We start from the raw sequence: 27,154 nt of genomic DNA on the forward strand, positions 1-27,154 counted from the left end.
TGTATCAAAGGTCTACACGTCGGAAAGTAGGTAATTTATATTATCATCAGGTCCATAGACTTAAGTTTTTTATATGTACTTATATTTATCATGTATTGGGTATATTGGTTATAAAATTCATTTTCCATTTACATTTTATAAAAGGAAAATTTATCTTCCTAGTGAGCATTGAGGCTTTCATCTTTGTAAAACATTTTTTTCTTTTTTGTTTAATTTTCTCAGAGTATGGTTGGATGGTCATTTTGAGTGCAAAGTTTATATAACAAAGCAATTTTGACGATAGTTTTTTGTTTCAGTGCAGTTTTAAAAGATCACATTACCAAAGACAAGTGTGTGCTTACTGTCGGGATATTCATTCGCATGCACACATGACTATAATCCCTGTAATTGTGTCGCATATCAAGGGTATTGCCAACCTAAAAAACGGTGCGAAAATGATGGTCAGAGATGACGGGTTAAGAAATATTATATACATATTAATCCCAGAGAAAGTTAATAATACCAGTTTCTTGATGAGTGTGGCGTAAATTGATACAATGTTTTTAATGTCATATGTTACTTTGACATTTTTGAGAGCGGAGATGGTCCGGTGGTTAGAGTACGTGCATCTTGACCGATGATTGCATGTTCAAACCTAGACAAGCACCAATGAATATTCATGAGCTTAATTTGTATTTATAATTCATTGTGCTCGGCGGTGAAGAAAAACGCCATTCCCTCATGGGGTTTTTCAAAATAATATGATTATAAATTACTCATTCGAAACGTCCGTCCGTCCATCTTGTTTTGTTTTCAAACTCTTAAATATAACATTAAATACGATATTATTAAATGTAATTTTGATTACGTCATTACACGCATAATAATTATTTAGAAAATAATCTTTAAATATATTTCATATTTGTTGCGCAATTTTACGGAGAGAACATTATTATATAATATATAATTTAAATAATGCACATTTTTAATATTTCGTAAAAAATTATAAATCCTTTAATCAGAGATGTTATACTGGGTAATCTTTATAAATAAATACTATGGTGACGCTTCGTGACATTGTAGCTTGGTACATGATCCTTTTTATAGATAACTAATCATTAGACTCAAACTCAAATTCCTTTATTAAATATTACACTTACTTATTGAATATTATAGTCAAATTAAACACTACCACCGGTTCGGAAAAGGAAACACCCTGACGAATGAGAAGAACCGGCGAATGAAACTCAGCGGGTCTTTTTTTTTGTCAATCAATAAAATACATATATTTTATTCTACCACCAAATAGTTATATTTTAAACTGCAACACTCAGTCACGCTTCAAAAGTTCTTTTATGAGCCAACTTGAATAAAGAATATTTTGATTTTCAACAGTGTGACTTTGTGTTACTGAAACAAAGGAATATAACATCTTTGATGCCATGGCTGGATACAAGATTGTTGGTCATTGGTGGTAGGGTATTGTGCAAGCCCGTCTGGGTAGGTACTACTCACTTATCATATATTCAACTACCAAAGGCAGTGGTGACTACTTACCATAATTAAAATAACACATGTTTTAAAGAATAAAAAATAATAATCCATAAAAATAAATGTGCCTTGTTTATAGAATGCGTGGTTTGATTTGAAACGTCGGACAAATTTATATAAAAAATGCATAAAATACTTCCATGTCTGTAAATACAAATCGAGCATAACAATCATAAAAAAACTCAGTAGTTAATCGTCAAATTTCGATTGAAATAAGACGGAAATTAATGTAAAAAAAAGGCAATAAGCGTACGAATGACATTAGATTTGATCCTTAGATACGTTTATGTACGAAATACTATTATAAAAAAAATATTTTATGTATTACATCTTCTATGTAAGTGTATATTAATATATGTATGTTTTTTTAAGGAATTTAGTAATGCCCCAAATTAATCAAGAAATTACTAATATTCTTATGTATTTACCCCTCCTTTTAAGCTTATTACTTGTGTTAGGAGTGGGGACGACAATAGCCCAAGTCCAAACCCAAGCGATCTAATCTGCGAATTTTCACATCGTTAGGCAGCCCCATTGCGCTATTGACGCTTCAATATTTAATTAATAAAAATGAGTTTTTTAACAATATAGCAAGAAATTATCCTTTAGTACTACTTACAATAACTTTTGTACGTATTTACAAATCATAGGAACTACATAGTTTTTATTTTTTGCGTTGAATAGTCCATTTATTGAGAAAATTAAGACGTAAAAGATCACGCTACTCACGTAGCAGTACGTTCGCGTTAAACTCGTGAAACCGCATTGAACGTTACTAAACACTTTCGTTGTAAAATATGCGTATATTCTTAATTCATTTAAGCACTGCAACATTTATGCAACGCAACAACAATAGCCCATTAGTTCAGAAATACACAACCAGTTATTTGTTAACGACAATACAAAATACATCTTTGTGTAAATTTCGCTAACATGCACGGAAGCGTTCTCAATAAAATATTTAATTCATAGCCGTGTCGCACGCGCATATCTCGTAAACATTGTCGTTGGCTATTGTTGGGGAGAAAACTGTACGTTACCGTCTCACAAATTCTCAGCGTGGAGAAATTTCACGCTAAACTATGTTTGTACAATAGACATACGCATATTTACTCGTCTTAATAACTATTACGAGTTGGACAACTTTATTTCACGTTTTTAGTGAAAGGAAATGTCTTTGTACGAGTATGTAATAAAATAAATAATTATACGTCCCTTTATTAATTAACTTAATAAGCAGTTCGTGTTTATAGTTCATCTCGTGCTCGGCGGTGAAGGAAAACATCGTAAGGAAACCTGCATGTGTCTAATTTCAACGAAATTCTGCCACATGTGTATTCAACCAACCCGCATTGGAGCGTGGTGGAATAAGCTCCAAACCTTCTCCTCAAAGGGAGAGGAGACCTTAGCCCAGCAGTGGGAAATTTACAGGCTGTTAATGTATGTAATAAATAAGAAGTTGTATAGGTATGGATGATCTGTCTTCTTTAATTTTTGAATTTAATATTTCTGTAATTACACGTCACTCATACTTTATTACAGAAGAATAAACCAAACTATTAATGTTACGACGAATAACCTATTGCAATAGAAGTTGGAAAGGCGATAAACAAACCTTAGATTCACGTATTTCATGCGATTTGCTAATAGCTCAGCTATATTGTGCACTACTAAGAGTTGATGATCAATCTCTATTTATAATACAACACTATAACACTTAAATAGTTATTTTCATTTTAATTTTACTAACAAAGTTTCGTCGACGTTAAGAACGCAATTTTTTCGCAAATCCATAGTGAATATCGCAGATCGCAAGCTCTCAGCCAATAATATCGCGTCAATTTGCTGTCAAATATTGTTTATTTGACTTTTTTCCTGTTATGGTTCGAATAGAGTATGTTATATGACATACTGATTACGGGTGATACTTATACTAGTGTTGCACGAAGGGAAGACTAATTTTATTAAATATTAGATAGTATTTGAAATACACACACATATATGAAAATCTAAGCATTGGAATATTTTAAAAAATGCAGTGTTATTACAACTCCTTATTTACTAACTAGCTTGCCTTAATCACATATATATATATAAGATATATGTGATTAAATCAAACTTAAAGTTGTGTGTGTAGTGTGTACCTACCGGTTGTGTGTGCAGTAATTAACAATTTCTTACTTCAATAATTAAGAATTAACGTGACAGTACTTTTGACTTATTAACATTTTAAAAAGATGAGTCCCTGCTTACTACCGGTTATTGCATTCGCTTTTGATTTTGTTTTCACTTTTGTTGCTTCACTAAAATGTCCCGCGCGCTCCTTCTGACTTTTGTTTTATAATCTGAGGTTAATATATTAAATCTACTAGACACAAAGGATAATGATCTAACACGATTCCATCGGCAGTGACCGCAAACAGTATAATGATGAATAATCACAATGTCGCCGTGATCAGTGACTGTAAATAATGAATTATATCGCCCCTAACAAGCCTTCAATTATCAAGTACCGTTGAACTCAATTACAAGTGTCTCCCTACTGTACCTAGTTAAGTTTTAAACGGCTAGTGATACATTTTGTATTGACCAAATTTCGACTCACCTCTTTGGTTTTATTGTAAGAGATGTTTGATATTGAGTTTTTAGTTAACTGTGGACTGTCTATGTATTTAATTAGGATCGAATATCTTAAAAGAATGTATCGGATATAAAAATCGCATTTAACCTTGGTAATAAGCAAAATGAACAGTATATACTATCGGAAAATGTGTTGGTACCATCTGACAGCCAAGTCAAACACCGCGCGTGTGCTAAATATCCAACGAGAAACGAAATCGCCCAGTGGCCCAGAACACGTGAGTTATCAATAATAATGGTGGGTTTAGACCTTAGCAAGAAACGCTGCATTTTCACGTACTTAATTTGTGTTTATAATAAATGTCTCACTTAACGATCGCACCCACATCAGAGTATATATGATGCATTCAACTAGTTAAATTAGCCTTTTAATGAACAGCCTAGCCATTATACTAAATGACATTCATAGAATATTGAAATTTAATTAATATTCTCTTGAAATGTATTAGATTTCAATTTATTTAACCAAAATAATATATATTTACCTAACTGATATTAATTATTAACAGATAGATGGTTTCAATCTAGTTACTACGCCCCAGTAACTATCAATGTTCTTCGTTGGCGTCTTCTTTATGTTTATAATCTATACTTACTAATATTATAAAGAGTTAAAATTTGTTTGTTTGTATATACGAGTAATCAACGGCGACGACGGCTAATGATGCAATTCTAAAAAAAATCACTAGTAGAAAGCACCTGGTATTATATATTGCACCCGTGTACGCCGGACCAGGTAGCCAGTTTACAATAAACTATCAGATATTCTAATTAGTTGACGTACCATTCAATGTGTACTTGGTATCATTCTATTATTAAATTACAATAATTAATTTTATTTAGAATCAATTTGTCACTTTACCTGATAGTGTCAGATCACAGTAGCTGTGCGGTTATTTAAAACGAAATAAATACATTACGATTTATGATTAACATATAAGATCTCTAGGTTACAACGAATTGAAACCTAAAATTGGTTATATACGTCGGTCTTATTAAATACCGCATTTTAAATGCATGATTTTGTATCTGTGCCTTTTTAATTTTCATTTAAATTGTTTCAACATGTGTGTGAAGAATAGGGGGTATGCCCTATGTCATTCTATGTGACATGTATGTGAAATTACACGAGGACAGTTTGAAAAGTTAGCACGTGATAGAGTAACAAACTTATAAAAACTCATTTTGACATTTTCAATATTCGTCAGGTTTTAGCTCTGTTAAACGAATTTAAAAATTAATACTTTAAATTTGTAACGTACATTCCTATTACACGACTAATTTTAAATGTATATCATATCATAACATATCATACATTTAAATATATTTTAATATGATGTGTGTATGTTGTAATATTTATAGTTTTCTTATTTTTATTATTTGGATCGCGTCTTTGTACTTTCCAACTTGGAAATTGTATTTTATACGTGTATACGCATCCCATTCTCTTAATGGTACGAACAGGTTCTTACTACAGAAAAGAGACAGTGGAGTGTGTCATAATATTTATGTCATTTGAGATTAATCTCAAATTAATTGCATTAACCTTAGCCGAGATGGCCCAGTGGTTAGAACGCGTGCATCTTAACCGATGATTTCGGGTTCAAACTCAGGCAGGCACCACTGAATTTTCATGTGCTTAATTTGTGTTTATGATTCATCTCGTGCTCGGCGGTGAAGGAAAACATCGTGAGGAAACCTGCATGTGGCTAATTTCAACGATATTCTGCCACATGTGTATTCCACCAACCCGCATTGGAGCAGCGTGGTGGAATATGCTCCAAGCCTTCTCCTCAAACGGAGAGGAGGCCTTTAGCCCAGCAGTGGGAAATTTACAGGCTGCTAATGTAATGTAATGTAACCTTCGCAGATAATAAATAATTCATAGAACACGTAGTTTAGAGAAAACCCAACTGTTGTAATATCGGCTTCAAAGATCAGACTTTCGCAATATGGTTTTACCATTCATCGCCCTAAATTAAGACCAACCAGTTTCCTAATTATAAATTAATTTATTTAATGACTCATAAAATTGAATAAAAAATTTCGTTGAAAAATAAATGCCTCGTTTTCGTTTATGGTATCCCGAATGGGAGTTATAAAAAAATAAAGCCAACGCCGAAGCAATAACCACCAAGACAAAACAACACTGCAAGTTTTTCACTCTAATACTCTTCAGATTTCGTATAGTGACGTAATTTGACAGTTTTCACAGTGACAATTCTATTGCAGTACACATGTATAAAGGCTGTTCACTCAAACTCATAATTCAACATCCGGGAGCACATATTTCCACCATCCAACCTTCCGCCTGTTGAAAGTATTTTTTCAACAGAAAAACCCGAGCCACTAAATCAAGGCGACAGTCGAATAGATACACGTACAATTGTAGTGATCATTATGGTTAAAGAATCTTTATTCTCATACGAATAATATTGTTACTGAGAACACAAAGTATCAACAATTGTTTAATAAAAAGTAATAAAAACAACATCTACCCGCAAACGTCAGTCTCGTGAACAAGACATTCGTAGATAATGTCGAGATATCGAGCTCCACCAAATAAAAATAAAAAACATAGTAAATATCCCGTTATAAATACTGTTAGAAATATTTATAATTTATATAAAAGAAATAATTAAATTGTCAATTGTTTATAGACTAATGTAGATACGCTAGGCGACATATAGGACAATTATCCGTTGCTCGCAACATTGATATACAAATTGTGAATGTTATCACGCTAATCTATCGTAATATTACCCGAGATTTTAACACCTCTTTTAAAACTTGACCACAGCAACGATTATGTTTCCTTCTACGAAGCAAAACGAAGACTTAAAAATGAATTAACCTTCGTATTAACTTGCATGAATGCTTATACCTGACATAATTTATAATTCACGTTTATTTAGAATTGTATAGACAAAAAACAAAATCTAAATATGTCTAAGTAGGTTCTTATGAACACTTTTAGTTCCGCATTGGGATTATATATGTAAACCTACCATCGGTTTAGAAAAACTTCCGAGAAGTATCAGCAATCAACTCAGTAGTTTTATTCTCATTGAGTTGACATTGAGTCAATCAATGATTATATTATTAGTATGATGATACCAATCAAGGAATACGAACTCCGAGCAAAAAAATATTTTGCCAATTATAATATAGAAATCGTATTTTGTAATTTTCTAAACTTTTTCTAGTGAAATTCGAGTTTGGAATGTTACAGGATCGAAAACGAAATTTGTAAAAAGGCTTCATTGAAATTGGTCATATATAACTATGGAATCTAAAAGGTTTAATCCAATGGTCTTACGTAGTACTTACGTAACCTTTAAAAGTTTAAAACAAAATTTGAGAATTGAAACTAATGAGTACTCAATCATAACTCGGTACGAATAAACGTAGCTTGAAGCCACCATCAACCATGATTTTAATTGAATGCTTGATATAATCTTAAGCACCCATATATTTAAATTCTGTTAGATAAGCTGTTTAATATAATAACTATATGAACACTAGCTCATAATAACCGAAAAAAAAAATCAGTTTCTAGCAGTCACTAATGTTGAAGTTTTTACTTATTCATGGATATTACGCAAACTTAGGAAGTTACGGCCATGTAACTGAGAGACGTTACATAAATTCATTGTTCAAACCATTTTAAATAATAAAACGCCACTTTAGGAAACATCAACACATTATACCGTTATGTTAAACAAATTTATTTTATTATTATAATAATGTTGTATGCAGTACGAGCAGCGTTACATCAGTGCACATAACGGATCATAAATTCTACTTGAGACTAAGGTTTGTTAAGGTTGGTTTGTTTGTGATTTTAAGGGATATAGAACAAATATACAGAAACTTAAAGTCGATCATACATTGACTTGACTTCATTTAATATTGATATTTGAATAGTTATAACCTTAATTAAAATTATAACACCTCGCCTTATTGCCTCCACTGGTGACAGGCGGGCTGGTTCATTTTTTGCCCAGAGGATAAGACTTGCGATTCAACGGGGAAATGAGGGAAATGCTGCTAGCATTCTTGCCACCATACCACGCGATCAGGATTTGTACAGTAACTATTAATTCATATTTGTATATGTTTAAGGATTTAATTTTAATAATACTTATAATAATAAAAATGTCTTTTTTACAAAAAAATATTAATACAATTTTCAATTATTATAATATTTTGTAAAGATTAAATATGATAACTCCTTTTCAAAAGGTGGATTCCCAACTGTATTTACAGGCTTACAGACAGGTACTTTTTAAACTTTAAAAATAGAACGTCCTCATTTTTAAAAAATGATACCAGAGATCGAATGTTAATAAAATTAACCCGCATTTCAGAACGGGTACGAATTCCAACGTGCGTCATTGTATTCCGGATTGTATTCGACAAACGACCTTACATCGCCTGTCTGCCCTCAGGCTAGTTACGATACAAAATTAAGGCAATCATAATATGACAATTAAATATTTAAAAAAAAATACAATTAAAATCAAAATATACCTTATTCAGGTAGGCTTTTACAAGCACTTTTGATTCGTAATTTTACAAAATTGTATTCAACGTAAAGTTACCTACTGACAATAATAGGCAAGAAACTCAGTAAAATTGGAAAATATCAGTGCAGTGTCATCTGCATAGGAAAAAATAGTGGCATTTTTTATTTTTAAGTTGCAGAGGTCGTTGCGGTAGACCAGGAACAGCGTAGGTCCTAACACACTGCCCTGTGGTACTCCGTAGTCAATAGTCTCCCGATTACGCATCGCATCACCAACTTTAACCCTCTGAGTTCTGTTGCTGAGGTAGTCCTTGATGAGTTTAAGTGGAGTATCTCTAAAACCTATACGTTCTAACTTCTTCACAAGGATAGGGATATATACCGTGTCAAACGCTTTTTTTAGGTCGACAAATACTCCAAGGCATTTACGTTTGGCATCCAGATCATTTACGACTACTGATGTCAGAGCTTCTACAGCATCTGCAGTTGATTTACCTGTTTGGAAGCCAAATTGATTTTCTGCTATTATATCAACTTTTTTAAAATAATTTACAATACGTGTATTTCAGACTTTTTCCACAATCTTTGATATTGACGTAAGTACATAAATTGGCCTGTAGTTGCCAATGTCGTGTTCATCCCCACCTTTGTATACTGGTGTTATAAGTGATTCCTTCAATGAGAAGGGAAATACACCATTTTCAAAGCACAAATTATAGGTACAACATGAGATCGGGCTAGTTTCAGAAAGCTTGTTGGAATGCCATCCCATCCAGGAGCACTGTTTGTTTTTAAGTTGGTGAGCACCCTGTGTATTTCCTCCTCATCGGTGTCAAGAAGAACAAATGAGCTAATGGTCACGAAAATTAAAAACACAAATAATAAATGCCTGATAAAACTCAATTCACAGGCAATATTGTCACAATCGACTTAGCCGAGGCAAATACCCTAAATAATAATTTACTCTATTTCAATATAATTTCGTACTATAGCTTCTGGAATTTTCTATGACTTGTAACTCACTAAATTAATTAAAACGAATATAAATAGTAACAAACAGTATCATCATCGTCACCCAATCGTTATCCATTGCTAGACACAGCATTTTCCCAAGGTGCACTATGGTACCTACCGTACGTACAGTCGGATTTTACCATCTTCTTAAATTCAACGAACCTTATAGTAATTATAATCTACGCGTTTTTTTTGTGGCAGAATATCAATACTTCTTTTTAGCATCACTAATATTAATAAGCGACATCTCGCTTACTGTTTTTAGTCCTATATCCTATAAATATTAACCAAAGTTGAATAACGCTTGTTACGAAGTTTTTATTTGTAATAACATATTATAAGTTATCCTCGAAAATAGCGTTAAACAAATACATATCTACCTACGTAACCTCAAACGAATCTGATAAAATACTAAACTTATAATAATTAATAAAAATTGTAATGTAGGTAACACGCTTACAAACAGTTAGAGTATTAATATTGTTTAGATTTTAGTAACTTGCAAAACGCAATAACTAAAAAACTATCTTAAAATCACAGACAAACATTTCAATTTAATTTATTTATAATATTCGTGTCTTATGTCAAATTACTTTTTTGTCCCCTTTGCTGTCGAAACACTTGGCCCTTGGAGTAATGGTGCAAAAAGCTTCATCAAAAGTATAACACCTCGCCTTATTGCCTCCACTGGTGACAGGAGGGCTGGTTCGTTTTTAGCCCAGAGGAACGGAATTGCGATTCAACGGGGAAATGCTGCTAGCATTCTTGCCACCATTCCACGCGGTCAAGATTTATACAGTAACTATTTTTAATTCATATTTGTATATATATTTAAGCACTTAAGGTTATCTATTTTTTAATTTATTAATACTGATAATAATCATCACAACCAAGTAACTCTAGCAATGTTGTTATTCAGAACTCTGAACGCTTAAATGCTTAGAATACAAAATTACATAAAACATATTAATCCATTCACATATACATACATCCAAGTGACCGTCTACTTATGTTAATTTAAAACTCAAGGCCAACCTCATTTTCGCACGGTATTTTATACATTATTGAATAGTATCGAGTAATATTTAAATTTTAATGAAAAAAGTGTACCCCCTTCGACCTATTTATCGAATTGATTTTATTGGTTTGTAATTTAAACTTTTTGTAGTTTGATTTAGAACGTCTACTTTAATAAATACAGGGTTGTATTTTTAAATGATTTGTTAAAAAAGGAGGTTATCTTAACGGTTTCTTTTCTTTATCGTATGTTCTCGATAGCTTCCGCCAATTTTATCAACCGCTCATGAATCTTCTTTTTTTTTTATAAATAGTGTCATTTAAAAATAATAGTATTAAGTATTTACAAATAAATTCAAAGACAATTGGATTGGGTATCTCGATGATAGTAAAATTTCTGCTTGAAATCGATCGGATTTATCCCTTATTTCTTTAAAGGGTACTGTCATATTTATCCAGCAGAGAATTGATTTTTTTTTTGTAATTAGTATGCGGACCGGCAAGTGGGCCACCTAATGTGAAGTGGTCACCACTGCCCATAGACATTGGCGCTGTTAAAAAAAATAACCATCCCTTACTTCGTCAATGCGCCACCAACCTTGGCAACTAAGATGTTATGTCCCTTGTGCCTGTAGTTACACTGGCTCACTCACCCTTCAAACCGGAACACATTATCAAGTATTGCTGTTTGGCGGCAAAATATCGAATGAGTAGGTGGTACCTACCCAGACGGGTCTGCACGAAGCCCTACCACTAAGGGTTAAGAATATAATCTAACAAAAAGAGTATCAAAAAGGGTATCTAAAAGAGTATCTAAAAGAGTATCTAAAATATATATAAAATACGATATATAAATTTAGTTAGATAGTTGTTGATACTGATGAATACATTTTTAATATTTAATTTAATTAAAGTAAATCTAAAAAACGAGCAGAGAAATAACGTTATATACATTTTATTGAATACTCTATGAATGAATAAACATATTTTTATTAATAAAACCAGTAACAAAAATATACATATAAATAGTACACTATACTTTAATTTAAACATAAAGTTTGCCTATTTAAAAATCCATGGATAAGTATTGTACGCTCTCATAATTTTGTATCGGTCGACTCATTTCACTTTAATTGTAATACAAGCACCAGTCATTGATCGAAACTGCCCACTTGACCATGACAAGGGTCAGACGTAAACAGCTGATTGCAGAGAAATACAGAAGTATTAATTTCGAGTTCTTTTTTTAAATTAAAAATCAAATAATACATTTTTAAGCGATTATGAACACCAATTTCTAGTATATACTAGAAAACAAATTAATATTTACTTTGAATATTATTTTGTTTTCTATTTGAACATTTTTTTATTTGATAATTAATAGACGCTACACACTAACAAAAGTGCACTGGACTCTAAATTCCTCTAATGCTTCAGTGGCATAACAATTCGACACGATCGAGTCATTTCAGATGAAGGACTAAAGGCTTTTTGTGCTTAGCAAGCTCAAGTAATATTTGCCACCTAAAATACTTACTCACGAATACATGACATGATCGGGCGGCCTTCTTGCTAGCCTCTATAAAATTAAAAAATACAGTGTTGCTAATGTATTCAACATTGAATTTGCAAATTTATTTCATCATGTGTCAAAGTGCGTACATGTGATAAATTGTAGGTAAATTTTGACATCTTTCATCATCAGCATAAATATTGGTCATTGTACAAATAGAAAGATGTCACATCGTATGTGCAAAGATATTTTCAAACGAACCTCTTCTTGGAGGCAATTGCTTCATTTAGCAACAAAGTATTTAATATGCATATTTAATATTTATCACTTATTTATTTTCATAAGAATTATTATTTACGTTGAGAACTTAATTGTATAGAAATGTGTTATAAATAGTTACTTTTCGAATCATGCATGCGTGTTGGTAAAAAGGCTAGCAGCTCCCCGTTGAGTCTCGATTTCGATCCTCGGGGAAAAAATTTAACCAGCCCTCCTGTCACCAGTGGAGGCAACACGACTAGTAAAATAAAAATAATTTCTTTTGAACATAATTTGTTAAGATTCACGTCTTGGGCATCCAACCACTGGGCAATCACGTATCTCTCGAAGGATGATTGAGCCATCTACTACTAACGTAACTAGAGGCACAAGGGTCATAACATCTTACTCCTCAAGGTATTGTGGTTATGTGAAAAGATGAATATTTCTTACAGTACCAATGTGTATCAGCAGTGGTTATCACTTACCATTAGATGGCTTAGTAGCCAGTCCACCCAATTAAATATATGACATACAACGTGTAAACCGTTGAGGTATAAGCTCCCGAACAAAAAAGGATACTTAGTCCAGTCACGGGACAATAAAATTATCCACAAGAGAAGAATGGATTAAGAGCTCAGTCATCTTCCGTATCGATTTCATCTAAGACATCATAGCAAAGATTCATCGATGTCTGAGACTGCATTCAAATTAATATACTCGGGTCGTGAGACTTTTTAAAACGCAAGCAACTCTTCGTTTTTTCCATCAGGTATCCTTGACTTAAATGCCCATATATATACTTGCACGTGGATACAATGATGAAAGGAAAATTATTTATTCTTTACATACTCTACACATTTTTAATGCAATTGCCTATGTCCTGACTTTATGTCCTGGGTTCGAATCTGGCTAATAAAATTTTACTGACTGTTTTGCTATCAAAAAATTAACTGCAGCAGCGATGTTTGCAGAGAGCTATGAATTGCTGGTCTACCAGTTTTTACTAGAATTAAAAAGCGAATATTTTACTATATAGGAGCAATGTTTTACAAATAAATACAATAAGCTCTCGTATTATATATTGTTTATGTATTTGTGTGGTTATTTGGACAGAAATAAAATAGGCTGTGCCTTCTCTAGAAGGCACGTTTAGCCGTCGGTCGTGGGTTTATACCCACTCTCCGGTTCTATCGGATTGTCGTCCCATCAGATCATGAGAGGAAGGTAATGCAACTGTGCTTATGCACACACTTATGTTCTGCAATAATTCAGCAAATTTTGCTAATGGGTCAGGCCATCACCACAATTTTAATTTACGTATATTGAAATTAGATTTTTATCTGAATCCATTTAAATATATATATTTGTTTAGAATTTAAATAATACTTATTTACTGTTACTACACAAATAATAATGACATATTAACAAAATAAGGCACATTTTGGCAATAAGATATTTTAAATTTATATAATATGAATAGCAATACATAAATTAACTAATTACTAAATATTTTTACAGTATTTTAATTTTTTTATTTTGACCGGTTTATATTTTGTTTGGTATTTTAATACTGCATATACTATTTAGTTATTACTTATAGACGTAAAGACAAAAAAAATATATATTTTTTTTTAATATAATATCTCATACATCTCTATACAAACTGAATTTTTAACATTATACTCATCCTAAACATCAAACAAATAACTGCATTCATAGGAAATAATACGACTCCTTGACTAATTGCAAAGTCAAATTACGAAATTAGGAATGTGTACAACCCATAAATATGATTTTTTTTTAAACGCGATAACCAGATCGGATCTATTTAACCTTCGTGACGTCATCAGTAAAAGGTATTACCACAAAATTGCTTCCCATTACTCAATACACTATATTCCGACGTTGTACACAATCAAGGTAATGTAAATTCAAAGGTTAAAACGCATAAAATAGCTTAATAATAATGATTAATTATTCAACATAAAATATGAATACTGAGTACTTAATCGTATCGGTATTTAATTGTATATTTTGAGGAAGTAATTTTTGTTATACTGAGCTATATGAATAATTATTATAGATCTTAAAAAATAATTAGGTTACATTTTTAAGGTATTGCTTGTGGAAGGTATGACAAGAATCAGGATGGATCACAGTTATATTAAAATTATTCGTTTACAATTCGTATATTTATATTTCAAATGAAACAGTTAATTTTGTGCGAGATATTATATAAAAATTATAGTACAATTACAGATTCATGGATACATTTAATTTAATGCAGTTAAAATGTACGGAGGACGTTGCGTTATATAAAAGATTTTATGTTTGTTTTTGGTTCGTTTTCTACACTTTTATCTATTTATCGTTGTTTTTGACATTTGCGTGAAGGTTTTTGTAATATACTATAAAAATACCAATCGAAAAAAATATAGAATCATTGCCACGCATGGCGGGTATTGCAGGTTGTAAAGTCAAATGAATTAAAAATACACTATAATCGGTTTACTCGTATATCTGTTTATGTATTTAATATTTAAGTAATAACAAAGAACATTTCAAAATCTCATAAGATGTAATTAAAATTATTATTAATATTTATTAACACATGTACATTTTTAAATAAATCTAAATGAATAAGACTAAAAAATTAGGGCGTTCAAACAAACAAATTTCATGATATTCATTTGTAATACACCGCTCCTACATAGTGAAAAACTAACATAATAAGCCAACAAAGTGAACGCTATTCCCGCGATTTTAAGATTATTTTAATACAAATGATAATATCTTAAACGTTTCGCAGATGCAGCAATGTCATACTTAAATATAGTAAATATCTTTAGTCTTAATAGTTGAATAAGTATCCGTGGAATGTATTTAATTAAAATGAAAATAAACTTTGCAAATATCTTTGGTCTTATCGTTTATTCTCGGTCATTTAGCTTTCTAAATCTACATATTCTATATATCAAACCAACATGGGTTAGTGCTGGCTATAAAAATAGCCTATGTCCTGGAGTTCAAGTTTGAAAGAGCGACACACAGACAAACAGACAGGTATACTTTCGGATAGATAATATCTTTATAGTTCCTAATATTACAACAATATAGTATATGATAAATATCCTTAATAAACTTATATATGATTACTCAAAACACCTAATTTCATCATACTTATAATTTTTAAATCGACCGAGTTTTAGAAATGTCACTATTTTAGAATACAAAATTATTATGATTTTTAACAATACCTTAACATATTTAACAAGATCGTTAACCTCATTTTCTACATTCCTTATAAACATTCTTTCATTAAACCGTCGACAACAGATCCGAGAATTCGATGGTGAAGTCTAAATTATGCTAATTGGTATGCTACGAAGATGGAATAACTTTCGTTCGAAGGGAAAGTGGAATGGAAATGTGAACAGGTGGACAAATGTTATGCGTTTGTCGAATGATTTGTCTTACGGAACTTTTTAATAACAACTCAAATATTATGAGGAAATTATTTCAGCGCGATATAAGTAAACCTTCTTCTCAAAAGAGTGAGGCCCAGCAGTGGTGCATTTACAGGACGTTACTTTAGTAAGTAAAATTGGTTTTTATTATTACGTATGTAATTCTCGAATTGATTGATTATTATAATACAGCATAATAATATTTAATTACAAATTTGATATTATATTTTACACACTATAAAATGCTTATTTACATAAACTATATTTAAGGTAGTAACATAATCAGCCTGTAAATTTCCCACTGCTGGGCTAAGGCCTCCTCTCCCGTTGAGGAGAAGGTATGAGCATATTCCACCACGCTGCTCCAATGCGGGTTGGTGGAATACACATGTGGCAGAATTTCGTTGAAATTAGACACATGCAGGTTTCCTCACGATGTTTTCCTTCACCGCCGAGCACGAGATGAATTATAAACACAAATTAAGCACATGAAAATTCAGTGGTGCCTGCCTGGGTTTGAACCCGAAATCATCGGTTAAGATGCACGCGTTCTAACCACTGGGCCATCTCGGCTCATTTAAGGTAGTAAATAAAATATATTTCTATTATAGCAATAATAATAAATATAGAGTGACCTTTAAAACAAATATTAAAATAAATTCAAAGTAAAAATACTTTTTAAAAAAAGCTTTTATTTAAATGCTCTAAAAAGAAGAAAATAAAATTTTCCTTTAAAATTTTAACTATCAATTTATAACTTCATTATACACAATTTATTTAATCATAAAAGCTTGTCGCGTAATAACCTTTCGTAAATTAACTAGTACCATGTAATTTAGTAATTTAATCTGTTAATTTTCATTTTTTTTTAAATTTCACTTTAATTAAATACTTCTATGTATGTACTTACAAAAACCTCGCCACAAGCTTAGTGCATAAAAAATAACTATTCTGCCATCTCGAATGTTCCACCATACTGAATTTATAATTACGTCACATTATTTTTCGAATTACTCACATCGAGCCCTATCATTTAATACCTATATTGCAGAAGTGCATAAAAAATAACTATTCTGCCATCTCGAATGTTCCACCATATTGGACTCATAATGCGTTAGCTTATCGTGTATTGTCATCCAAACTTAACGTGTATACAAAATTTCAGCCAAATCGGTTAAAGATATCTGCTTCAAAATTGAGTAACAAGATTCCACCCGCACATACATATATACATACATTGCAAGTTAAATAAAAGCTTTTAATAAATAAAATATACGACTACAAGCACAACGTGATAATATAAAAGACTTCAACGCAAGCGCGATTGATAACACGCGTTACGAAAGCTAAATCTTTTACATGTATTTACGCATCCGATTATGGCGTTAACATTTTTAATTTACTACGGCTAGTAATCTAAGTAATTGATTGATTAACCGTATCGACAAGGTATATTTTGTGTATTAAAAAAAATACAATATTTTTTTTTATCACTTTAAATATGTGAAATATTTAAAGGCGCGATGAACAAACATTTCAAGGTCAATTCGAGCGCAAGATTTCAATTCGTTTACGTATGACACGATAGGCGTATAATACTTATATTTAAATTAGGAAATTTCTTAAAAAGTACATCAATACGGAAATATAACTTATAACCATTCTCTTTTGCAGTGTATGTAAATTTTCTTTTTATAAGTGAACATATAGTTCAATATATTCAAGCATTAAAAAGATAAAATCAATAGAAAACAATTAGCTTCATTCGAAGTCACGAATAATAAATGTCATGAAGATCTATTTGTGGGAAAAGTTAGACATTTTCATTCGCCAATTAAAGTGAGGTGTCGCCTTCTAAGTTCAGTGTCCTACTTCATATTCGGAGAGTTTTTTGGACAAGTCATTTAATTAACCCCGAAAATCTTTATAACTAGTATATACAAGATACTTACACGTGAATAATGAAGGTTTCTATTAATAAAGCTTTCTTGTTTAAGAACAACGTACTTTTAATTCTCACATTTAATTACTATTAATAAATAATTAATTATTATTATATCACAATTAATAACATTTAGAGAACTTATTATTATTATATAGTATTTTAAATAACGAGATTTATTAGATGTCATTATTCAAATATAAAAAAAACTATTACTTCACGCTCCAATGAGTCTCGAGTCATTTGATTTGGGTGTCCACAATTTTAGTGTAAATGTTGGATTATTAGAAGAACATACGATGCTTGCGATTATGTTTGTATTAGTTTATGATTTTTTTGTTTATAACATAAAATATAAGAAAAATATACATAGACTTAAATAAATAATAAATCACTGACGAGTTTCAAATCCGTTCTTACATAACACCAGAAGGCTTCACGGTTCAGGACTCGATCAAACGAGATGTGTGTCACGTGTCATGTGCATTGGTGCGTTTTTACCGTTACAACAATTTACATCGCGACGATGTTACTCTAGATTTCTAAGAAAATTACAATACCTACATAACAAATAAAATATCTCTATTGAACTTGACAGCTATTCGTTTTGATAATGCATAGTGTTTTGTTACATTTTTGTTATCTATATGTACCTATGTACCTATACTTACATATATATGTGTGTATTATTATGAAAGTATCGTATGTTGTTGTTTATCATCCATAGCTGAATGAATCATCTAATTAAGATATTTTTATTATATTATATAAATATAAAATACAATTTAAATAAACTCCCTATAAATATCTCACTGCTGTGCAAATCGTCCTCGCTAGTCTATTGCAAGTTTTCACACTTTTAAAAGATCCAACGCGAGATAAAATATAAGTCTAAATTGATAAAAAATCTGCGATGCTCTTCCAGTTTTGAACCCGCAATGTTCGATTAAGATTCGTATTTACCATAGGGGTATATCGCCTCTAAATAGTACTTGAATATAAATTATACAAAAATGAGAAGTTATTACAATGACTCAGGTTAACCTGCTGTATTCGCCTCGTGATAAAATGAAACACAATCTTCGATATGTCACTAGTATGCAAATAAAGATAATGATTGATTGACATTCAAAATTTAAAATTAAATTCTATACTTATAAACAAAATTAGCATAAAAAAATATTTTAATTGAATATTGAAATACATGTATTTAAGAATAAAGTATTATCAAATAAAATCAAATACATCAGTAATAATTAATAAACTTTACAAGCATTAATTATAAAATTTACTGCTCATATTCGCTACTTGTAACTGAATCCAGCAGGCGGTCCACGATCCAAAGTCCACATCCTCCAAGTTTATTTAGACTTTACCTAAATATATATTTCAATACTAATAACAGTTAATGTAGAAATCATAACTGCACATATTTTTAGAGGCAATAAAACGTTGTGTTATAATTATGTCCCATTTACCTAGACACTTGACTGCCCATTATATATTATTTAGCCAGTTTAATCACAGGCACAAGGTCTTAGATCTCGTTGTTTGGGGGTAACTACGTAAGAAGTGGTTTATACTGCTTACATTGAAAATGTTCTTTATATGGTGACACACTATCAACAACAAAGTGCTCCCAAGTAAAAAAATCTTGTCTAAAGTGTTTAATCGTCTAATAATTTTGTTAATATTAAAACGTAAACGTAAAGTTAGCGTTCGTTGATTTTCATGTAGCATAAATAATAAAATTCAATTGTATATTATTATCCTTATATTCGAAACAAAGTAGAAAAGATAAACATCCCTTATATTTAAATATTCCATGGGATTCGCTTATAGCTCTGCTATAATATGCTATTAAGATTTGATTTGTTTAATATATCTTTAGATATAATACAATACTATTAAACTTAACTACTTATGTCCACTTTAATTTTACTTGCAAATTATGATAACTTTGTCACAGATTATTCGAAATCCCGACCAATTATATCTCGTCAATTCAATGTCAAAGTTTTTTAATTTGCTTTATTCCTTTTATGGTTTGATTATACTATATGAAGTTACCTCTACTGGTGACATATCTGGTTAATTTTTGCTGAGAGGATAGGAATTGTACAAGTTTTTAAAAGTTTTATTTTTATTTTAAGATCTTAATGTATTCTTTTGTAAATAAAAAGCAATGTCTGGTATTAATAACTATATGTACTAAACAAACTAAATAAAATACTAAATAGTATATATTTTTCTCAGAATCTACATTTCGAATTATCGTTACATAATAAGATTACTCGAAGATATTATTTTTACATATTTTTTCTTATTTCTTGTATATTTCACTAAAATGTAATCAAAGAATCGTTTCTAATACTTTTCGTATCTTACACCAATTACCTTATAACGATATTATATAAACCGGCACACTATCCCTTCGTAGCATAACCCGGCAACACAACTTGTTTTGCCATTGCAAATCACTGTTAGTAAGTTTGCGGGTCAATTTATACGCTCTTACGAGAGGATCTTAAAGTGTGTACATTCAAAATATATCCCAAGAACTTTATTGTATTTTTTTTTATACTTTTTACATGTATTTTTTATTAAAGGACTTTAAATAGGCCTGTTTTAGTAATTTGTATGTTCAGTCGATTAGAATAGATTTGAACTTTAGACTTAAGTTTAGGTAATGTAAGCGTGTCATGACATTATATCGTTTATTGACTGTAAGCAATCGGAAACATAATTATATACGGATACGGTTATACGTGTACATGTTAAACCAATAAAAATATACAAAATCATCATGAAATCACTATTAATAGTAACAATAAATAAACTGCAGTGAATTTATTATTCAAGTCAGACTTAAACATCCAATTTCAATGATCACATATAAATCGAATGTCAATATTCAATCGATTTTGCTAGATTGACGGGACATCTAAAACGGGACGCAATACGTTTTGAGACAAATCATCACGTAATCATGGATCATTGTCATGTTATACGGACAACTTTACTGCATTATGATTAATGGAAGAAAATATATAGATAGGATTAGTAAGGCATAAATGATAATACATATACTTGTATACTATCTACTATGTATAAAGCAGTTCGTTTAAGCGCGCTAATCTCAGAATCTAGCAATCTACCTACGATTCGAAAACAAATCTTTTTTTATGATAATAGGTAGGCGGACGAATAAATGAGCTGCCTTATGGTAAATGGTCACCAACGCCATTACATCGCCATTGCGCCACTTTGATATCTGGAATATTATGTCCCTTGTGCCTGTAGTTACAAATCAAATCAAATCAATTTTATTCGAGTGAACTTCGCAATGAAGTGTTTTTTTACACGGGCCTTTCAAACCGGAATACAGCAATACTGCGTACTGTTGTTTGGCGGTAGAATATCTGATGAGTGGGTGGTATCTATCCAGACGGGCTAGCACAAAGTCCTCCCAAGTAGTCTCAGCGTTATATAGAAGAAGCCAGCTAGGTACTTTATTGAGAAATATACATTACAGTGCTTTATACAATTAACGCATGTATAACTTAAAGGCGTTCAATTACATAATAAATGAATAAAATTAAAAGTATATGTTAAAAAATCAGGTTTTCGGTGGGAACTATTTTAAACGATGTATTTTATCGTCGGCGCTGATTTTCGCAACCTTTACGTCATTTCAATACTATTAAGACTCGATGTTTTTTCTTTTATTCTGCCCATTAGATTGGTGCTGAATGAACTGTGTGTAGTGCTCTATAATCAATCGATAGACTGGTTCCGTAATGATAATATTACAACAAGCGTTAACGATTTATAATTATTTTTAACTATCTAACTTACTGCTAATTGTATTTCTTTCGTTATTATAGTCTTCCATCCATTTTGTATTACAAAACATACCGCCATTTCCAGCGAAATTGAATTCTTATGATAATTCGATCGTTAAAATATATTGATACGTTGATGAATAATATTAATGGTGAAACGTAAAAATACAGGAGACCGGCCCACCATTGATAAATTATACATGGGACGTGATCGCTTTCACTATTAACGGCTACAGGGAAAGCGTAACGATTTGTAAATTTAAGTATATACCATAGTATTTAAACAATTTAAAAAGTATTTCCTTAGTAACTATTTCCTTTTATTTGGTCATAGCTGAAATTAGGGTTGCCAGGTCTTTAAACCTAATAGCCGGACAGACCAGCCAGTTTGGCCGGACATTTGGGTAAAAAAGCCGGACATCCTACATTACTGATGATTTTATGTCTCATTATTAATAGGTACGATAAATAAAAATGTATGTAAAATCAAGCGTTTCTGATTATTTTAAATCTTGTTAAATTATAATGAAATATAAATAAAATCAAATGTATCCCGTTTGCGAAATAAATAAATAAAATGTTAAAAGCCTAACAAAAGCCGGACACGCCGGACACCGTTTATTTTGGCCGGACACGCAATCAAAAAGCCTAAATATGTCCAGCTTTATCCGGACGTCTGGTTACCCTAGCTGAAATGATACATCCTTTCATTTGATATTCGAACATTTTTAAAAGGATTTCTTAACAATTACCTAGTTTTATTATTCTGACGATTGTGGTCTTTTAACTAAATACAATGCACATTCGTTTATTTTAATATCATTAAACTAAATACTTATCAAATAAAAGCGAAGTATGTTATATTAGCGTTCATTAAAAATCTCTAATAGCATGTCATTTGTAAGTCAGTTATGAAATGGTGTTTACAGATACAATTATAATTATTACTTAGGTAAAATTACATATAAATGATTTAACGAATACAAAAGAGTTTTTTGTTATTATATAAAATATACATACATTTTTTACAATTAAAATATACATTTTTTTTAAACACTGTGTATAGGAAATAAATACAGATAATAATTATTGTTTATTTAAAAAAAATCATACGAAAATCGGTAAGTACGTACAGTCGGAAATGTGTCATTACATTATATAATTGCACAAAAAATATCAACGTGTTTACGAACTTCATGGTTAAAACCATTAAACCACCTGTTAACTTGTATAAATTTAATTCATATTTTTTTCTCATATAATCTTGCATAAAAAGTAGTTAAAAAGTAATCAATAATTATAATTAAAAAAAACTATATCTTTTGAAAATAAATTTGAACGTTAAACAAAAATAAGACATTATATATTGTATAAACTTACCTATTGATACAGCCAAAAAAAATAATAATCCACAAAAGAAATTCTGCGAAGGCTTCATTTTTAAAATAAAGTTTGCACTTTCACTGAAAAATCACTTTTGAATACACTTTAGTAATGTACACCTTTACCTTATATGTTCAGAAAACATTAACAACTAGCGAAAATATTCATTTTTATTCACATAAGTGCACAATATATACCCGTAATCAAAACATTGTTTTTATTTAACAAACGTCAAAAAGATCGCCTTGAAATGGCGCCGAGTCAAATATTTCCCGCGCATCGGGCACTCTCGTTCGAAAGTCAAACGTCTACTGCGCTTGTTAAGTTGTTACTGTCCAGTCAGGTGCATGTAAACGGAACAATCACTCGGCGGATTTAAGAATTCATTAATTGATAGAGATATTTTTAATACTGGAGCGACTTTTAAAATTGGTCGAGTAATAAAGTTTACACACGCCAGCTATGCACGCACACAGTGCGATTGATTTCGTGACGGCAAAGATTGGAAACCAGTGGGCTAATAACATTGAACTCTTACTTTATTGAGATATATTTAATTGAGTTTTGGTTTTATCCATTTTAAGTCAAATTCCTTCAAAACTAGCAGTACCTGGACTTATTCAATACTGCATCTATATATTGGAACAGACAATTAATAAATGCTGTTACGTATAACATGTAGATACAAAGAGTATTAAATTTCAAAATTTATAACGTTAATTAATTTGTCTTTATTTTTGGTTAATTTATTTATTTAATAAGTAAAATGTTAACCAAAAAGTATCTATCTCTGCAAACAGAGGCTGACACTGAATGGATATGAACGATATAAATAATTCTGTATATTAGCCTTTAAACATTCGCCTTCTTTCAATCCCAAATTAAGACTGCATAATGGTTACCAAGCTTTCCAAAGTTCCTGTTACAGATAACCAATTTGTTGATTGCATCTACATTGCACTACTTGTAAGTAAACAGAAAAATCCCGACAGTTGTTACCTATTACCGTTATACTGATAACCTAGATAACATCCCGGTACATGTCTCAATTAATATTTAAAAAAAACATTCGTCTCATATTTGCCTTCGTGATGAGGGTCAGAAGAATAATTAAAATATTCAGATAGCAGATACAGAGTTAAATGTTGAATGAAAAATAATTTTACAAATAAAAATGAAAATAAACCAATAAATTATACATCATAGAATCTTCGAGTAAAAAAATGTACCCACATAATATAATTACCCGTACTTACAGAACCAGGGAGGGAGTGCAAAAACGCGCTTTGGGAGGCGGCCGTTGGTCAAGTCTGAGACGGTCTTCGGTGATCGATGAAGCGCCCCATAATGTCTCTAAATGACAGAATAGAAACTTTTCTATAGATAATAATTTAGTTTCGTATTTGTTTATATTCTTGTTATATTCTTATGTTTGTAATATATATATATGTATATCAATCATAAAGGTTAATAATTTGAATTAGTACTGCATTTTTTGTAGAGAAGAGATTCATGTTTGCGATTTTCAATTTAATTAAATTATTAGTTGAATAGATATACTATTGTATATAATATATATTCTATCCGTGGTCTACCTCATAATTTTCTTTTTTTATTTGATCTCAATAAATAATCCCGCCATAAATAACACCATTTGATTTTGATAATATCAAGATTATCAGAAAATACCGTAAAATACTTAAATCTTTAATCATAAATCCTTAAATGTCGTCTAAAACATTGGGTCCAATAAAAACCTGTTTTGTATAGTTTTCATTTAAGTTGAAGAAACTTCTGTTCAGCCTGGATGATGGACAGTGGTATCTGACACAATGAAGTTATAGTGCTGGATCGGTATATCAGATACCGAAAAGTCTAAAAGGCTGAAATTAATAACGTAAAACTCAAATAATGCATTTCAGTTTTCTCTTAAGAGACCAGTGGGCTATTACGGTTAGAGCATAGCAACTGTTGCTATCAAATATTTATTGCGAATTGATAAATGTTGCAGTCGATAAATCAGTATTATGGAGTATTATGCTACTGCATAGGTCCAACAAATATTTGATAGCAACAGTTGCTATGCTCCAAACGTAATAGCCCCACAGAACAGCATTTAATGCGTTAAGATTTTTTTAACAGCAATACAGCTATTCAAATTTTAAAAATATATTTTGCTTTGTACACCTTAAATGATTGAAAGCAACCAAATAATACTGTCTTTTTATTAAATATTGTCTATATTTTGGCATTTGAAATTGACAATTTAAATGTAATTCTTGTTACCTCTTGTGTGATTTACAAAGTTAAAAATAAATATTGCCTCAGTACCATCATTTATTTTACTTCTATTAGCTAAACTGAAATTCTCTTTTCTAGGGTTCCGTACCCAAAGTATAAAACGGGATCATATTATTACGACTCCGCTGTCCATCCGTCTGTTCTTCTGTCACCAGACTTTATCTCATGACCCGTTATAGTTTGACACTTGAAATTTCTACACATGATGTATTTCTGTTGCTTCGCTAAATATATATAATAATCAAATACTCAAAACAGAATAAAAAATTTTTTTAAGTGGGACTCCCATACGACAGACATGATTTTTTTGCCTTTTTATAGAATGGTACGGAACACTTCGTGTTCGAGTTCGTTTTGCACTTGACCGGCTTTTCTTTTTAAATACGCGTTGTCCGGGTCTATACATTATATACCTACGACGCGTGGCGCTTAAAAAAAAAGAGCAATGCTGTAAGTACCTACGTATAGGGTTACTATCTATTTAACGTATATATTTCATTATAATTACATTAATAACGGAAGCATTCTTCCTGGAAACAAATTTAATGAATATAAGATTTCTCTTTTTAAAGGCAATTTATGTTTATTGACGCTCTTGTTACTGATCTACACCGACAACTATTAAACCAAGAACCCAAAGTGTTTTGTGTGTTCTTTTTTATATTTATTTACTACTGTTGTCGCCCGCGGCTTCACTCGCGTTTTGGGGGTTGGTTTCATGTGTTAGGCAAATAAAGTAGCCTATGCCCTTCCTTGGAGTTCAAGTTTGCTTCAAAACAAATTTCGTCAAATTTGGTTCATTGGTTTGGCAGTGAAAGTGCGACAGACAGACAGACACAGTTACTTTCACATTTATAATATTAGTATAGAAGTATAGATAAAATGTATGATTTGTTTTATTTGTATCTTAAATATTATAATTATGATTATGGTGGTTATATATATTTATATATATGGTGTTTATATATGCATTGTGTTATTACAATATTACACTAATTTAGAATAAATATTTACTAACATTTTTATGACGATTTTTATTATTTTTAATTTATTAATCTAGAAGTGCTGCCCTACAATTATAATTTACGTTGATATTTTAACATCGTTATAATTATTAGGTACTTAAATTGTAAAAAGCTTCGTATGCATGAAGTGTACTTTAAACAATAAAATATAGATTAACTACAAAAATTATTAATAGATAACTTGTAAATAATATACATAATAATATTGAGTATTACGAAAGTTTGTATAAATAAAAAAAAAAAGATACTACATAAATTGTATATGGAATAGTAACAAAAATGCTAACAGCATTTCCCCTTTGAATCGCGAATCAAGTTCTCAGGGTGAAAAATGAACCATCTCACCAGAGGTGCAACACAGTGCGTCAATTGTACGAATAAATTGTCACTTTATCGCAATCGAAACGTTATCGTTGAAGTTCGGACGTTTTCGTATTCTACTAAAATAGTGATCCAGTTCCGGTTCGTTTGAAGTTGGAATAAAATCGCAGACGTAACACAATAAACAAGCAGAAGCCCTCAAGAAGTTTTATTTATTTGAGGAATAGTCGAATTTGGATCGGAATAGAATCGTGAACGTATCGTAGACGTAAGATGTTAGTAAAATTGGCCTAGGTTTTTGTACGTTTTAGAATTGCAGTATTACTTCAAGGCCCAACTTCAAAGTGTAAAATCTAAACGAACCAAA

The 27,154-nt window shown here is 30.9% G+C and overlaps 1 protein-coding gene across 2 annotated transcripts in view; it reads right to left on the reverse strand.

Moving 5' to 3' along the window:
* Mtg (mind the gap) overlaps window positions 1-23,564 on the reverse strand; it is a 56,655-nt gene extending 33,091 nt beyond the window's left edge. The window contains exon 1 of one of the 2 annotated variants that reach the window (XM_026641679.2): window positions 23,138-23,564. In XM_026641679.2, the coding sequence (XP_026497464.2) occupies window positions 23,138-23,195 (58 nt within the window). In that variant the 5' untranslated portion in view covers window positions 23,196-23,564. The remainder of the gene's footprint in view (window positions 1-23,137) is intronic. The other variant, XM_026641680.2, reaches the window with a different exon arrangement.
* Between the last annotated feature and the right edge of the window lie 3,590 nt (window positions 23,565-27,154).

The sequence above is a fragment of the Vanessa tameamea genome, chromosome 20, assembly GCF_037043105.1.
Source record: "Vanessa tameamea isolate UH-Manoa-2023 chromosome 20, ilVanTame1 primary haplotype, whole genome shotgun sequence".
Classification (NCBI taxonomy): Eukaryota; Metazoa; Arthropoda; class Insecta; order Lepidoptera; family Nymphalidae; genus Vanessa; species Vanessa tameamea.